Consider the following 17000-nt stretch of genomic DNA (forward strand, 5'->3'; position numbering starts at 1 on the left):
AAGGCTCCCCGAAATGTTTGACCCAATTTAAACAATTTAAAGGCTATGCTACCAAATACTAATTGAGTGTATGTAAACTTCTGACCCACTGGGAATGTCATGAAAGCAATAAACGCTGAAATAAATAATTCTCTCTACTATTATTCTGACATTTCACATTCTTAAAATAAAGTGGTGATACTAACTGACCTAAGACAGGGTATTTTTAATAGGATTAAATGTCAGGAATTGTGAAAAACTGAGTTTAAATGTATTTGGCTAAGGTGTATGTAAACTTCTGACTTCAACTGTATATCCAATGCAAAATAGCATCTACATTTAAGTGGTATTAATATTAATTCCCATATATTCCCGTTAATTACCATATAATTAGTTACCATATATACCATATATTAAATAAAGGTGAAATAAATAAATAGAAATATTCTATCAATTCCCATGTAAAGTTTCCACCACTGAATATTCCCCAAAATGTGCAACCCTACTCACAACACACGGTTTATTAAAACATTCACCCTCTTCCATACAGTTTCATAGAATTGTGGGTGCAATCAGCATTTACTTCCTGAATAGTGTACAGTGAGTTATATGAACAGGGTTTAGTGTGTGTGACTGTCGTGCTCTATATTGGCACGAAGTGAATAGCAATGGAGGCATCATGAACAACACAGGTAAACACATTTGTGGATACCTTTTCAACTATCAGATATTACCAAATTCCCTATGGTCCCTAGGTCTGACATGTCACAGAGAATTATGACTCCACTCCCATGAAGCTCAAGTGGCTCACATAATAAAAAAATGTAAGTATATAACTAATGTAAGCCCTACCCTTACATAGTTTCCCTTGATAGGGACACATCTTAGGCTGCCATTGATTATGACTATTCAATTCACAATCACAGCATGAGGAAGTGATTAGTAAGCATACTATTTTAGACAGATATGGTCTATAATGGTATGGTCATGATGATGTAGATGTCTCATGGTAGTCTACAATGCCCTTGTTACAGATGTCTTAGATCTCATTAAACTAATGATTAAGTTAATGGTTACATGTAAATAAAGTTAGTAATAACTCAAATGCAGATTGTATTGGCAATAATCAAGTTCATAAATACATCTATTGAACAGCTTGATAGTTAAATATTACACATTTAGCATAATTGATGACTTTTATTTTGAAGACTTTTTGGACACTGATGTTAAAATAGTACTTGGTGGCAAAGGTTTCACATCCTCTTATGGTGGTAACGTTAGCTAGCTAGATTTACTTTCTACTGTCTCATGCGGCGCTCACTAGCCAAGGTAGCGAAGATATTGATTGGCACATGGGCCATAATGGGTATGTATACGGTATTCGTGTTAACTTGCAAGATAGAAAACAATATTGTGTGTTTGCTAGCTAGCTTTCTAACCTAGGTGGGCGTAATAACCAGGTCGCTAGCTAGCTATGACCAGGTTCGTATAATAGCAAACCGTAGCTAAACGTTTTGCAACGGAACATGTAAACGAGCGTTTCTAATTGGACAAATTCGGGTCTTCGCTCCATGTTTCGGTCAGTTTTCTAGCATTTGGTGTCGAGTGAAAACGACCCTGACGTCAATGAAGTAGCCGTCTATCTAGCTAGCTATTGTGCGGTTTCTAGCAAAACCTCTTGAATATCTAACGTTAGCTAGCTGTGCCATTCTATATTTTTACGCAATAAAACCGAGGTGGTGTGGTATATGGCCAATATACCACGGCTAAGGGCTGCTTTTCGCACGACGCAACGCGGAGTGCCTGGATACAAGGCATTGCCGTTGTATATCGGCAATATACCACAAACCCCCGAGGTGTCTTATTGCTATTATAAACTAGTTTCCAACGTAATTAGAGCAGTAAAAATACATATTTTGTCATACCCCTGATATACCACGGCTGTCAGCCAATCAGCATCCAGGGTTCAAACTACCCAGTTTATAATATGTTATTGACTAGCTAGCTAGCTATTTTTATGTTATTGAGTGTCCACATGCAAATTTGGCACAGGCTATTGTCTGCTGGGATTGTTATGACAATGTTATTATGACATAATGGTAGCTAGATATGCATAGCTAAACGTAATTGATTTAGCTAGCCATCTAACAGTAACACACTGTGCTTTTCACATTATAGATTCCCCCATCCCTCTCTCCTCCCTGCGCCTTTTGGTTCCACCTCTACGACTGATGTCTGCATTTATGTGGCAGGTATCACAACAGAGGGCCATTAAGCACTATGGAAAATTAGAGGAGTTTGTGACCGTGGTAACACAAACTGTCCCAGAACTTATGACTGACAGACAGAGGACCCTCCTTATTTTGGGGCTGAGAGCAAGGGTAAGACAATTCTGTCTAATCTTTCATACAGGATCGCTTCAATTGGTGAAGTACAGAGAATAGTTTTATGCAAAGTATCAGATTCCATCACCACTTTTCTTGCAGGTAACTTTGGGGCGATTTTCTGCTGAGCACCCTGTCAGCCTCCAAACCCTCCTTTATTCTATAAAGTCTTCTCAACTTGCACAGGTTCAGGTTGGTAAATCAAATGTCATAGTACAATGCCAAGATTTGAACTTTTCTTTCCCCTGCTGGACACTTACATGAGAATTAACACCCTGATAATTCAGCCACATTTAAATCAAGAGCTTAAGTGTGTTGGTATGGACACTTGTGTGCCATTTGTCACCCCCTTTAACAACAAGTCTAAAAATGACCATCCGGTTTCGGTGTGTTTTTCACATTGTTTTACAGTCCTATGATGCAGGCATGGAATCACCTGAAGCTAACTTCGCCAAGCTCACCCAAAGCTTGATTACAGACCCAGTTGAGCGTGAACACTTTGTTCAAGTAAGTAGCTGTTCATGTCAAGCTTGTCTTGAACCTGTTTTACTTTAACATTTTCTTTAGCCTGACTCAACTTAATAATAATTTATTTTTCTTATATAGCACTTCTCATTACAAAATAGAGTCTCGAAACGCTTCAAAAGCAAAACAAACCGGCATAACTAATAATCCAAATGGAAAGTGAATGGTGTCTAGTCAGTTTGGAAAGGCAGTCTCTGCCATATGGCTTGACTGGATCGATGGTACAGTCAGGGAGAAGCTAGTAATAATGTCCTTGAAAAATTGCATTTTGTTGTATGATAAGTCATAACTAGTAGACCCTGGCAAGAGAGAAAAGACTTGGCACCCAAAGTAGGATCATGCAGGGTCTCCCAACCAATCATTAAGTAGGCTAACCGTTTTCCTTTTGCATTATCTCACTGACTCTCCATCTTTTCAGGTGGTGTTCCTTGAGGAATTCAGACCTGATTTTGACAAAGCGCTTCAGGAACTGGTCTGTGACTTCCTCACTAGATTGGAAGAGCTGCTTACACTACCAGATTTTAAGCAGGTGCAGAAATCACTTTCGTGAGACAGTCTTGAGAGAACGGCATTCAAATGAATAACTGTAGTTGGCCTGGAATCTATTTTGGCATTTTATTTGTGTCCTTCTTTTCCCTAGACTGCATTGTTGCTGAGTGCTGGCTCCTCTGGCCTGGATGAATGCCTGCAGTCTTTCTCTCACTCAGAAGATCTCCAGTTTCTGCTCCAGAATTACAAACAATGCAGAACATTGTACACAAACAGTAAGTTCAAAGAAAATTACTCTCTTTTTTTTAATACATAATTTTAGCACCACATGGTCAGATAAGGTTTATTGATGATCCAACAGCATCTGAGGATCATAATCTGATTTATGTGCAGGAAGTTCCTCTCACCATGTTATTTACATTTCTTGTTTATTTTAAAGGGATTTAAACTTGGATGGATTAGCCAAATAATAAACAATTTGACAGATTAAAATGTAAATGATAGATATGAGATAAGTATTCAGAACAGCCTGGCAGATATTACATTTATTTTTAACGTATTTGTTTTTGTCTGCAGTTTCCTCCTCTGACATTCCTCAGGAATCAGATATTGAATCCGATGCCTTCCCTGACCAGTTAAACCGTACCAATCTAGACACTGGTGTGGCTATGAGGACAGCACATTTAGTGGCAATGGGGAGCACAAGAGATATTATAGGCTGCGATGAAACCTGTGATGAAGCGAATGAAGATGACATAGATGTAGAGGACGAGTCAGCACAGAAAAGGTACAGTGCCTTCAGAAAGTATTCACGCTCTTTGACTTTTTCCAAATATAGATGTTACAGCCTGAATTTAAAATGGATTCCATTGAGATGTTTTGTCACTGGCCTAGACACAATACCCCACAATATCGACGTGAAATTATGTTTTTAGAAATGTTTACAAATGAAAAGCTGAAAAGTCTTGAGTCATTAAGTATTTAACCCCTTTGTTATGGCAAGCCTAAATAAGTTCAGGAGTAAATATTTGCTTAACAAGTCGCATAAGAAGTTGAATGGACTACCTCATCTCTGTACCCCACACATACAATTATCTGTTTGGTCCCTCAGTGAATTTAAAACACAAATTCAACCACAAAGACCAGGGAGGTTTTCCAATGCTTCACAAAGATGGTTCCAAATAAATCAATAAAAAGACAGACATTGAATAGCCCTTTGAGCATGGTGAAGTTACTAATTATACTTTGGATGGTGTATCAATACACCCAGTCACTACAAAGATACAGGCGTCCACTCAGTTGCTGGAGAGGAAGAAAACCGCTCAGGGATTTCACCATGAGGCCAATGGTGAATATAAAACGGTTATAGAGTTTAATGGCTGTGATAGGAGAAAACTGGGGATGGACAACAACATTGTAGTTACGCTACAATACTAACCTGATTGACAGAGTGAAAAGAAGGAAGCCTGTACAGAATAACAAATATTGCGAAACATGCTTGGCCTCCCGAATGGCGCAGCAGTCTTAAGGCAATGCATCGCAGTGCTAGATGCGTCACTAGAGACTCGGGTTCGATCCCGGGCTGTATTACAATCGGCCGTGATCGGTGATCGGGAGAGTCCTATAGGACGGCGCACAATTGGCCCAGCGTCATCCGGGTTAGGGAAGGGTTTGGCTGGGGGGGCTTTACAAGTAGGCCGTCATTGTAAATGAGAATTTGTTCTTAACTGATTTGCCTAATTAAATAAAGGTTAAATAAATATACAAGGCACTAAAATAATACTTACTCAGTACCAGTCTCAATATTTTCAAGCATACTGGTAGCTGCATCATGTTATAGGTATGCTTGTAATCGTTATGTAGAAAACAGAATGGAGCTAAGCACAGGCAAAATTCTAGAGGAAAACCTAGTTCAGTCTGCTTTCCACCAGACACTGAGAGATGCAGGACAATAACCTAAAACACAAGACAAAATCCACACTGAAGTTGCTTACCAAGAAGACGGTGAATGTTCTGGAGTGGCCGGGTTACAGTTTTGACTTACAGCTGTAATCAGTGCTAAAGGTGCTTCTACAAAGTATTGACTCAGGGGTGTGTATACTTATGTAAATTAATTATTTCTGTATATCCTTTAATACATTTGCAAACATTCCTAAAAACAGGTTTTCGCTTTGTCATTATGGGGTATTGTGTGTAGATGGGTGAGAATTGTTTTTATTTAATCCATTTTAAATTCAGGCTGTAACAACGATATGTGGAATAAGTCAAGTGGTGTGAATACTTTGAGACCCTGTATGTGAGAATGAATTTATGCATTTTTGTCATTTGCTACCTTGGCTAGTGCATCAAACAACTATACCACTTGACTTAGTAATGGTCATCAATTTGCATTTCTGTTTTGTGCCTTTCACAGGTCTGGTTCTGGTCTTTCTCCTACCAGTGTCATGCAAGGTGGTGATACAGGTGAGACCTCACAAACTTTTAGTCAAGTACATTTACCCTTTGGAAAGCCGCAGCTGACCATTGTGGGGCAATGGAAGGGGAAACGTCAATGTTTTTATTCATTTTTCCACAGACCCAGTTGCAGGGGTGTCGTTTCAGGTGTTGACTCCCCTTTCTTCAGCTTCAAATGAGTGTGCCCCATCTACTTCCAGTTCATCACACATTAACATTTTCCACCAGTGTCCTCAGTGTGGGAAGTGCTTTAATTATCAGTCTCAACTTGTCCAACACCAGCAAATTCACTGTGGGGATAATCCATACAAGTGCTCCAACTGCGGGAATAGATTCAAATTCTTTACAAGTCTGTCAAACCATAAGAGGATGCAATGTGTGGGCACTGCCTTTAGCTGCCCCAAATGCTGGAGAGAGTTTGGTTCTCTGCGTGAGAAATTGAGACACCAGTGTCCACACAACGAATCCATGTCCATCTGTCCACAGAGCGGGAAGAGTTTTAAGACATCACCGCAATATCCATTCCAGTGTCGTCACTGTGCAAGGAGCTTTCCCGAATCGAATCAACTGGACGCCCACGAAAAAAGTCACAGTGTCGTCCAAACGCTCGACTGTCACAAATGTGGAATGACCTTCAGCAACTTGCCCAGTCTAGTGCACCACGTGGAAGCCCACAAGAGGTCGGATCTGAGGCCATCGTCGCACCTTCCAAAGAAGAAAGGATTGCAGCTTCCGAGAACACATCATTGCCACCAATGTGGAAAGTCCTTCGTAACAAACCGTCGCCTCAAGGATCACATGCGCACTCATATGAATTATCGTCCCTTTTCCTGCTCCTACTGTGGGAAATGTTTCACTCAGAAAGGTAATCTCACTGTGCACATAAGGCTCCACACAGGGGAGAGACCGTACATGTGCTCTGTGTGTGGGAAGGCATTTCCATCAGGAGGGGATCTGCAGGTACACCAGCGCTTTCACACTGGGGAGAGACCTTACCAATGCAAAGAGTGTGACAAACGTTTTTTTAAGTCGAGCCATTTAGTGGTCCACATGCGTGGGCATAGGGGAGAGCGTCCCTACACTTGTAATGAATGTGGGAGGGGTTTTATCCGGAGAACTTGCTTAAAAAAACATTTGCTAGTTCATTCAGGGGAAAGGCCATATTCATGTCTTCGTTGCCCGAATACTTACAAACGCAGTTCACACCTGAACTATCACATGAAGAAAAATCATTGAAAGTTGTGGTGTGTATTTACAAAAGGCTTTTTTTGGTAGAGCTTTTGTAATAGTGGCATTAGTGGAGATGCAGGAAATACACCCAGTACCAAACTAATTTATCATATCCTCAACTTTTTAAAGCCTTGTTTCCCAGTTCAAGGGGAAGTTCAGTCATTTACAGCTTGACGATTCCTCATCCTTTAAGTAGTCTATGGGCCAGGAGACACTGTAATCTGTGCTTCAGTTTTCTTTAAACAGACACTACAAACTAACAAGCTAACTTGAGCCCCCACTAGCTATTTTGTGTGATTTGGCTATTACGTTTAGAACAATTGCATAATTGACCACTCCCTTTGATTTGTAGTTAGCGGTGTTTAAAATTAGCTTAAGTTTGTAGTGGCTGCTTAAAGAAAACTGAACCATAGATTCCAGGTTTTCCTGGCCCAGTCTACTTTCAAGGTGATGAACCATCTAACATTAAGTTGTTAAATAGTGAACTTGCCCTTTTTAAAAATCACTCTGCATAATAGTTGAGGATGAAAACCAGTGGAGTGGCTTATGTACATATTGAGGCTGTTCCATCTGTTTGTTTACGTAATGTTATATGGAGTTTTGGTGAAACTGTTTAAATGTTCAGCACCTGGATTTATTTCCATGGTGATATAGTGATTTAGTGTTCTGTTGAATGCAGTATAATCGGCAGAATCTACTCTTCTGTAATTGAGTTATGCATTCATATATCAATAAACATATCCATCTAAAAATGCCGACCGTTTAGCCTTTGTGTAAACGTTGTGTCATTCCAAAACATTAAAGTGGATGAATGATTGAGTCAAGCATTTTCATAATCATTACATGCTGGTGTGCTCCCATCTGGCACTGGCTTACAGGGTTATCGTACAGGTGACTGTTCAGAACTGGGATGCGACTGCCCTAGATGTCCTGGTTGGACCAGAGGATGCCAGAGGGACCCCGACTGTGCTTCGTGCAATTAAACAAGCCAAAGCTCAGAATGATGGGTAACTGCCAATATTCAGGAAACACTCAAGTAAATGAGGGATATTGAAAGCAGTTGCTTCCACACAGGTGTGGTTCCTGAGTTAATTAAGCAATTCATATCCCATCATGCTTAGGGTCATGTATAAAAATGCCCAGTTGCCCATTATTTTGGCTACAATCGCTGGAAGAGATCTCGGTGACTTTGAAACAGGTCTCAAAGAAGCATAGGAAGTTTATACATCAGACACTTGTTGATTTTGGACCCGTGGAAATATCTATACACATGAAAGCCTCTGGGTCAAAATGACCCACAACATCATGTTTGTATACAAAATCTACACAGACATTCCACAACACATCAGTGTGTCCACATTTTGAAGTTAGATTCATGATGCAAAACGAGGACAAGGTATTTCATTTCATGGAGATAAAGAGAGGTTAACTAGTATTTTAGGGGTCAAATTGATCCGCAACACAATAGGAGGGTTAACAGGTGTTTCCTTCCTTTGAAAAATAATGACTTCTGCAATTTGTCGCATATAGTGGACAAACTCTGACAATGTCTCCTTGTGTCTCTTCCTCCCATTGGAAATGACTGATTTCCGGTTGTTTGATTTCTCAAAGTAATGTCCATTATAAACGTGCTGTTAGGGTGAACTCCAACCTAATTTGCATAACACCAGCATTTAGAACAACAGAGAAAGGAGTCCACTCCTCAGGAAAGTCTTCTCCACATGGAATATATGGGAGAAATTAACGTGAAACCCAAATAAGGGTAAAGCTCAGAGGGATTTGTGGTCAGAGATTTTACCATAAATCTTCAACTTCACTTTAGCCCAAGAAGTCACCAAGGCAACCAGTAAAGAGAGAGCAGATTTGCATTCAGTCAGTCAGTTGGTTCCATTAACATGCTGACTGACTCACTCACACACACATACAATCACACACACACACGCACGCCATACAAAACAAATCTCTTTGCCAAGGCATTACACCGGAACCACATACTATAGGTGGATGGAAATTTGTGGATGGCCATGCACATAAGAAAATGGTAATATATTCACGGTATAGTTACAAAATAGTTATGCTGCATGTCAGAACTAGGAAACTCAGAAATGTCAAACTTGGAAACTTGTAGAAAGATGATACCCGAGTTTCACACTTGGAAAGTGTCCGAATCAACCAATAGGGAGCTCTACGCAAATAACTAACATTATTTTAACTGAGGTTCCCGAGTTTCTGACTTGTCATAAATGTAGCATTACACTATAATTACTACACACAAAAAAGTTCTCATTCAAATTAGGTTGGAGTTCACCCTAACAGTATGTTTATACTGGGAAAGCTGCCGAGGTCATCCCCCTCTTCAAAGGGGGAGACACTCTAGACCCAAACTGCACTCTAGACCCCCAAAGCCAATTCCTCCTTTGGCCGCCTTTCCTTCCAGTTTTCTGCTGTCAATGACTGGAACAAACTGCAAAAATCACTGAAGCTGGAGACTCTTACCTCCCTCACTAGCTTTAAGCACCAGCTGTCAGAGCAGCTCACAGACATAGCACCTGTACATAGCCAATCTGTAAATAGCCCATCCAACTACTTCATCACCATATTGTTATTTATTTTGCTCCTTTGCACCCCAGTATCTCTACTTGCACACTCATCTTCTGCACATCTATCCCCCCAGTGTTTAATTTGCCATATTGTAATAATTTCGCCACAGTGGCCTATTTATTACCTCACCCCCTTATCCTACCTCATTTGCACACACTGTATATAGACTCTCTCAATTGTATTATTGGCTGTATGTTTGTTTATTCCATGTGTAACTCTGTGTTGTTGTTTGTGTCGCACTGCTTTGCTTTATCTTGGCCAGGTCACAGTTGTAAATGAGAACTTGTTCTCCACTAGCCTACTGGTTAAATAAAGGTCAAATAGAAAAATAATAAAATAAAAAATTCTGCATTCAAATTCATTGTGGTTTCATATATGGAAACTATGAGACAATCATATTGTTATGTAAATAAATGGATCTTATACAATTCTGGAATATGTTTTTGCAATATTTTCATAAAACAGATCAAAGACAGAACAGTACACCCTTAAAATGTTATTTCATTTCTAAATGTCAGTCAAATATGCAAGTACAGTGTAACATTTGAATATAAATGTAGTCCTATTTTAATGTTCCAATATTCAATAGATACTGTATCACATATTTAATTGGTTTTATATACTTTGTAGTATTTCTCTTCAAGTTCAGTAGACACTTCTTTGATTGATGTTTCAGCATTGAGACATACCAAAGTCTACTCCCAAGTACAATCAATATGGCAAAACAAATAGATGGTAAGAACTGTTTAAACTTACCTCAATGTGCAATTTGTTTTATCCTCTCAGAGGAAAAACCAAATGTACTTTGAGAATATATTCTAACTCCTCCCTCTAGTCCTAGGAGTTTATTAGTGTTGTCAACATAACAAGTTAATAATTGATCATTACAGTACACTCATGTGGACTAAAATGCAAAAACAATTGTAGTAAAACCATGTGTTGACCACACGTTGAAAAATATATTAGTGGAATTTATGATTTACTGATTTATTTTAGCTTTGCACTACTACACTGGGCTGTGTTCTGTCATCATCAGTTACATCCCTTGTAAGGAATCATTATGGTCTGGGATTCCAGTGCGCCAATTTCCTCATGTTAACCATTAAACTGCCTGGCCCATATCCAGGTAGCTATCTGAACAGACACCCTGCTCAGACATGGTGGACCCCAATACAAGTTAGTTCAGGTGTGACCTCACAGCATAAACCCAAACCCAGCAGGACCAGGTGGTCACTTTGTCAAGGGTCAGCTTGCAACTCAAGCCAAGGATTATTTCACTGCAGGGAAACTGGGTCAGTTAAAATCTAAGCTAAGTAACGCTCTGTTACTCAACTCCATAAGTAAAGAAAAAGTCAAAAGGGAAATGCTGAGAGACTTTGAGCAACAACTGACCACTGTTGTCCTGACCACATTCTTTCACAGTGGAGAGCTGAATAAGGGCAACTAAAGCCTAGCGCCATTGAGAAACTCAGTGATAGTTTATTTTTTTTTAAGTCTCTCGTTGATGTCACCCCCTGGGTTTGTCAACATCCCCCTCTCTATCCATCACAACTGTAAGAGGGGGATGAAATAGGACATGGCTGAAGAATATGGGTGGATGGGGCTGCTTTTTGATGTTGCTGTATCTTGTGCATGTTGCTACAGTGTTTTGTCTATATAAATGAGCTGACAGGCGCATTTCCTATACATGGACTACATAACTTGAGTTACAGTTATAATGTAAGGCTATTTTCTATTATTTTCTATATGATAGTAAAGTGGAACCCTGAATATGTACAACTATAGAAAGCAATGTGTTCAGCCAACCTTGAATGTGTCATAGAAGCCTTTGGAGGGTCCCTGCCTGGTAGCATTTCTGGTTTCCTAGTAACCAGGCAGCCTAGTAATTGGACACATAAGGACATGGTATGACATCAATGCGGAGGATGGCTTGAAGGATCATGTTCAACTGGTGCTTCCTGCTAGGAACAGTCCACTGTTCTCCTGGACCTTGATTACTGCATTCTTCTGGACCAGATGTATTCATAAGCCTGAGGATCCTCGCACAAGTTCAATTGGAATATGTGTTTATTTGTCGGTTTGGATGACTGGGGGAAATGTGAGAGGGGAGACCAAGGGACATGATACGGTGTATTCACCCTCCAAGCGGATACCTGGCGCAACGGGTGTTGTTCCTTATTGGATACGAAGGTACAGAGGAAGTGGAGTCCATGCTTTTGGAACTTTTCTCCCCTCTCCTCTGTACCTTGATGCTGCTGGGATGTGTGTCAAAGTCCCAGGGCTTGGTGAAACCACACTCTTGTCCTCCAGTGGGACAGCAGCAGGGCCTCCCAAACTGCACAGTCCAAGCTGGGACAGCTTTCTACTTTCCACTCCCCCTGCCAGCCATCCGGGGACCTTTACAGCACTATCAGGTGAGCTGACTGTACTGAAAGTTGCCATTTAAATCCAAGGCCATTAATAATGTCAACTAGAGGCTGATATATCAATAGCTTGGTAGCGAATGTTTGTTTCAAACACGCAAGTGGGGACATTGTTTACTCATTTGGTTGGGGAGTTCTGGACTACACAACTACAATGGACTATGGCCATATAGGCCTGGCAGAATAATTTAGTAACTCATGGAGGAAAAGGGTTACTGAATGAAAGTTCATCCACTCCTTCAGGTCTCTTTGGCCAATGATGATGCAATACCAAGGTGGTTGGCGTTCACCGAGAAGACTGGCAAGCTATTTGGCTTGGCTCTGAGGGAAGATTGTGGGCAGTACCCTCTTAAAGTATCCGTCACAGGCCACTGTGTATCCATTACCTACTTTCATCTTCATGTCCTTAATGGAACAGTGGGAGAGGGGAGCCTACTCTCTACACACATAAAGTAAGAGGACATTGATCATTTTATATTCATCATCTGCATTGCATGTGATTAAATTTAACAATAAATTCAGTCACCCCGCCTGTGTTTCGGTAAAAAGCTGAGGGATGGGCCTGGAGAAATGTAACCACTCTCAAATTCATAGACAGAGCTATAGATGGAAGGAATGACCATCCATTATATAAAAATGAGAGTTTAAACCATGTTTTAAGGCTATTCAGACTTTGTTTACATTTATATTGTTTACAAACGGAGTAAAACATGTTTGTATTTTGAGTTCTGATGAGGTATGACAGTTGAACTAAGCTCATTAGGCACTTATAAGTTATATTCTTCAAGATTCAATAAGTGTATATATAATTCATTTATATGTAAATAAATTGCATTTAAGGATTCCAGCTTTAAATAAAGTTGATCTGTTCAATTTATGAATTTGTTCATTTCCAATTTAGGAAATGTAGGTATTTAAATTAACTTTATAAACTGACCGAATTGAATAATACCTTTGACCCTAATCCTGGTTGGTGGTGTGTCTGATAGGGCCAGTCTCGTCTGCCCTGTGGGGGAGAATGTCATCTGGGCTGATCTAATGCTTCAGGTGGACCCTGGCAGTTTGGGCGCAGACCAACGTGTACAGCTGACCAGCACAATGGCTGACTATCTGCGAATGGCTCCTGGCTCCGTCCACCTCCTCTCGTTGAGGGGCCCCACTGCACTGCAGAGAGAGAAAACCAGGGTGTGCAGGCAGGATTCCCTGACTGCTGACACTACCCAGGGAAAGGGGCAAGTGACCTTGGGAAGAGGGCAGGCTGCCGAGCTCTTGTGGCCGGTCGGTTGTGGGGTGGGGGAGAAGTTATCAGACTTAGCCCGGATTTTGGAGCATAGCACTGCCTCAGGTCGGCTGACCACCGTGTTGGGAGTCCCCATACTAGGGTGGAGGGTTCTCTGCAAGGGGTTGCTTCCTAGGATCAGGAGGGGCCTGCAACCTCTGCATCATACAGCCACCCCAACTGTATTTCTCACACCACCAACACAGGTGCCAGTGTCAGTCAGACTGAAGCTTTCGCACATACCTGCTCCAGAGCCTTCTACTAGTATGATGATGTCATACCCCACAGCCATCCTGGAGACTGGGGCCCCAAACCTAGAACTAACACAGGCCTCAAGTTACCCTCTAATATCATCTGTTGCTTGTGAGGGTGTTTTGCAATCACCACCATCTGGCACGAGAGACGATTTGTTGTCCATGCCTCTCAAACCAATCTTACTCCCCCCAGAGTGTTTCACACAATCACTGAAGAGGCATACATTTCACACGGCCACCAAAACTGAGATGGTATCAACTGTTAGTATGTCCAGAGAATCAATTCACTCACAGCTAATCGCGACATCTTCAACTACATGTTTTCCAACACAGCAAACATACACATTCCCATTCAGAGAACACAGACACGTTTCCATGGACACACACACCCATAGCGTAACAACACTTGCCTCAGCTTTTCACAACACTGTCTATTTAGCCTTTATAAGCAGGAGCCCAACTTTGTTGTCAGAGTATGATTCTAGTGGAAGAACAATGAACCCATCGACTTCACAAAGTACACCAACCATAAACCTAGTAGACCAGAGCACCATCAGTCAAAGATATCTACCACTGACAATAGTCCAAACTGCACCACCATGGACAAAAGAGCACAGTAGACGTACATCTATAATGGAGCCCTCCCAGCTAACATTAGACCCACCTGGAGACACAAGAGCACAGCTAAGCCAATCTGCACAGAAGACTATGGTGAAGAAGACCACTATGGGGAAACTAGTGGGACCAGACTCTGTGCTTACTTCAATAAACCTGGAGCGTCCAGAGAGGACTGACCCCATTTATACAGACTCCCGCTTGAGCTCCATTGTTCCAGCTTCTCACTTGTCTTTGCTTAGTGCTGTGGGAGTGCCAAAACAGTCCTCCATTATTTTGTCTATGAAAAGTATATCGGCATCCCAAAGTATCTACTCTATGACGTTACTTGAGACCCCTTGGCCTGCTCCAATATTAATGGAAACCCTTCGCCTCCACAGTATTTATCCTTCATTAGTATCAGAGACCCCTAGACTTGAAAGCATTCTCTCTACAGGGTTATTGGACAACATCACTAAACAACCAAAGGGCACTCCTCAATCTCCATGCCCCCTTTCAAAGGGACATGGATCCCTGAATGCATCAAGGCTAGCTGAGGATACTGGCCCAGCTCTTCTACCCACCTCTACTTTGGAGGGCGGGCAGTCAAAGTATAGCCTAGACTTGTTTGGTAAGTCTTTTTCTTCCATCTGTGACTAACTTACTCTCCAACCCTCCCCCTTTACGATCTGAGAGGATTTGGACAAGTGTGCGTATGTAGAAACTCCTATCTATCCCATCCAATCAGAAGGTCAAAAGGGCAGAGGGAGGGGAGTAAGTCGGGGAATGTACTTTTTGTTTGCTATGTCATGTTGAAGGACATTTAAAGACGGACACAAAAATAGATAATTGAAAGGACCTGTATCTCTACACATTTTTCCTAGGGAACAACACGGGCATCACAGAGACTATGAAAGAGCCTGAAACTCACTTGTCCGACACATCCACGCCTCATCTCCATCAACTCCTGACTGTCCCAGGCCAGGATCTGACAAAGAGTCACCTCTCCATCTGGCTTGGCTCTAAGCTGACGCAACCAGCGACCAAATGTCTACAGTTTATACACGAGAGGTCTCTGACCATGTCTTCACTTACAGAACAGCAGAGGCAAACATTTATGCTCTCTTCTCTTGAGAAATCAAGGACCAAGTCTGCATCACCTTTGGAGGGTTCAACACTCACACCAAACTTACCTTCATTGGCCATGTTCTTAAAGTTAGAACTGGAGAAGACCATATCGCATACCACATCGTTGCCATTCAATCTAGAGAGGTCAATGAGCACAGTTTCACAATCTGAAAATGGGAGATTAGTAAGCACGCCTCAACAGGTTGACCTAAACCGATTAACATCGACATTCAGTAGAGTAAATGGTAGGCAGTTAGCCTTTGACAAAACTCCTGTAACAACATATGTTTCCTCACCTCTTTATCTGTACGAGGACCTGCCCCGAGTGCCTTTGACTCACAGCGGTCCGCTTGTGACTGTTTTAGCAGGTGACCATAGACCTAAAACCCACAGTGTTCAGATAACTGCAGGACCACTGGGTGACAGGCCAGGATCGCAGACAATTGACCTCAGCCAAAAGACACAGCATACTGGTGCACAATCCATAGCCTCACTATCACAGGTACCTCTCCTATCGCCAATATCAGCTAAGCAATCCTGGCAAATGGAGAGCAACATGACTCTGGAGCCTTCCTTGACTCAAATACCATTAGCTGCTCCAGCCACAAGTGAACTGTACTCTGAAATAACCTCAGTACCAAGGACGGAATTATACGTAGATTCAGTGTTATTCATGATGACGCCAACAACGGCTGACTTTGAATCCAACTTTGACAGTTCATATAGTATTCCACAGGCAACTGTAGAGATCCTGGGGACAACAGCTCACAGCCAGCTCTGGCCAATAGAACTGTCTGCTGTTCAAAGACTATACACAGAATCCTCCCTCCTTCTGTTGCAGAGTCTGGATCCCTCTTACCCTCAGTATATCCAGTCCATAGCCCAGGAGAATACACTGGGTAACTCCACTCAGACTTTTCCCACCGATTCTCTAGATTTCATGTCACAGAGTGCGGAGAAAGAACAGACTCCGCTCCCATCAAAGTTGAGTGATTTAGAGATAAGAGACCACTACTCTGATCCAGTTTACATCCAAACTGACACCTCAAGGCAGTTTTCCTCAGAGTCACACAAGGATCGTCCACAAACAGCTGCCATAACAGATAAAAATTCAGAATACATCTCTTTGCAGTTTCTCTCCAAGACCAATCAGCTTGTAACTGCTACATCGTTCTCATCCCTTCACTCTTCCCAAAGTCTACCCAGCATCTCAGTAACCACACAAACCTCCAGCATTCCAGCATCTGTCCTCAGTGCCACAAACAGGTCAGCTGTGTCATCAATGCACCAATCACTGCCCAGGACTCAAGGTATCACAAGCATGGGCAGAGCAATCACAGTGTGTCCAATCACAGGTTACTGCCCTTTGACCTCCCTACTGATTCTCAGCACCGGCTGGAGAGAGTATGACGCAACTTCAAGCGTCTCATCAGGTCCAGTTGAGATGCGAGAGGTGTCTTTGGGCCTTGCTCCAACTGGAGTACTTAGAGCATCTTCTGCACCCATGTCTCCTTCAGCTGCCTCCTCAGGTTAGTGTACTACTAACTTTCACATCACATTTCTCATGCATAACTTCCTCTCTGTATGAACTTTGGCATGATGTAACGGTCTTTCTAAATATGTACTGATGTTATTCCAGGGCCCTCCAATCTCCCTCCCA

At 41.8% G+C, this 17000-nt stretch overlaps 1 protein-coding gene across 2 annotated transcripts; it reads left to right on the forward strand.

Annotated features, from left to right (window-relative positions):
* The first annotated feature begins 1209 nt into the window (after positions 1–1209).
* Positions 1210–7817, forward strand: LOC109878960 (zinc finger protein ZFMSA12A-like). 2 transcript variants are annotated; one of them, XM_020471157.2, is made up of 9 exons: positions 1210–1345; positions 2158–2360; positions 2466–2555; positions 2775–2870; positions 3307–3417; positions 3529–3652; positions 3954–4164; positions 5791–5840; positions 5953–7817. In XM_020471157.2, exons 1-9 carry the CDS (start codon positions 1288–1290, stop codon positions 7065–7067), a joined length of 2058 nt encoding a protein of 685 aa, XP_020326746.2. In that variant the 5' UTR covers positions 1210–1287; the 3' UTR covers positions 7068–7817. The 2 variants fall into 2 exon arrangements, with proteins under 2 accessions (XP_020326746.2, XP_031653936.1); XM_031798076.1 differs by having other exon boundaries at positions 2232–2360.
* The last annotated feature ends 9183 nt before the right edge of the window (positions 7818–17000 follow it).

The sequence above is a fragment of the Oncorhynchus kisutch genome, linkage group LG19 (assembly GCF_002021735.2).
Source record: "Oncorhynchus kisutch isolate 150728-3 linkage group LG19, Okis_V2, whole genome shotgun sequence".
NCBI classification, from domain to species: Eukaryota; Metazoa; Chordata; class Actinopteri; order Salmoniformes; family Salmonidae; genus Oncorhynchus; species Oncorhynchus kisutch.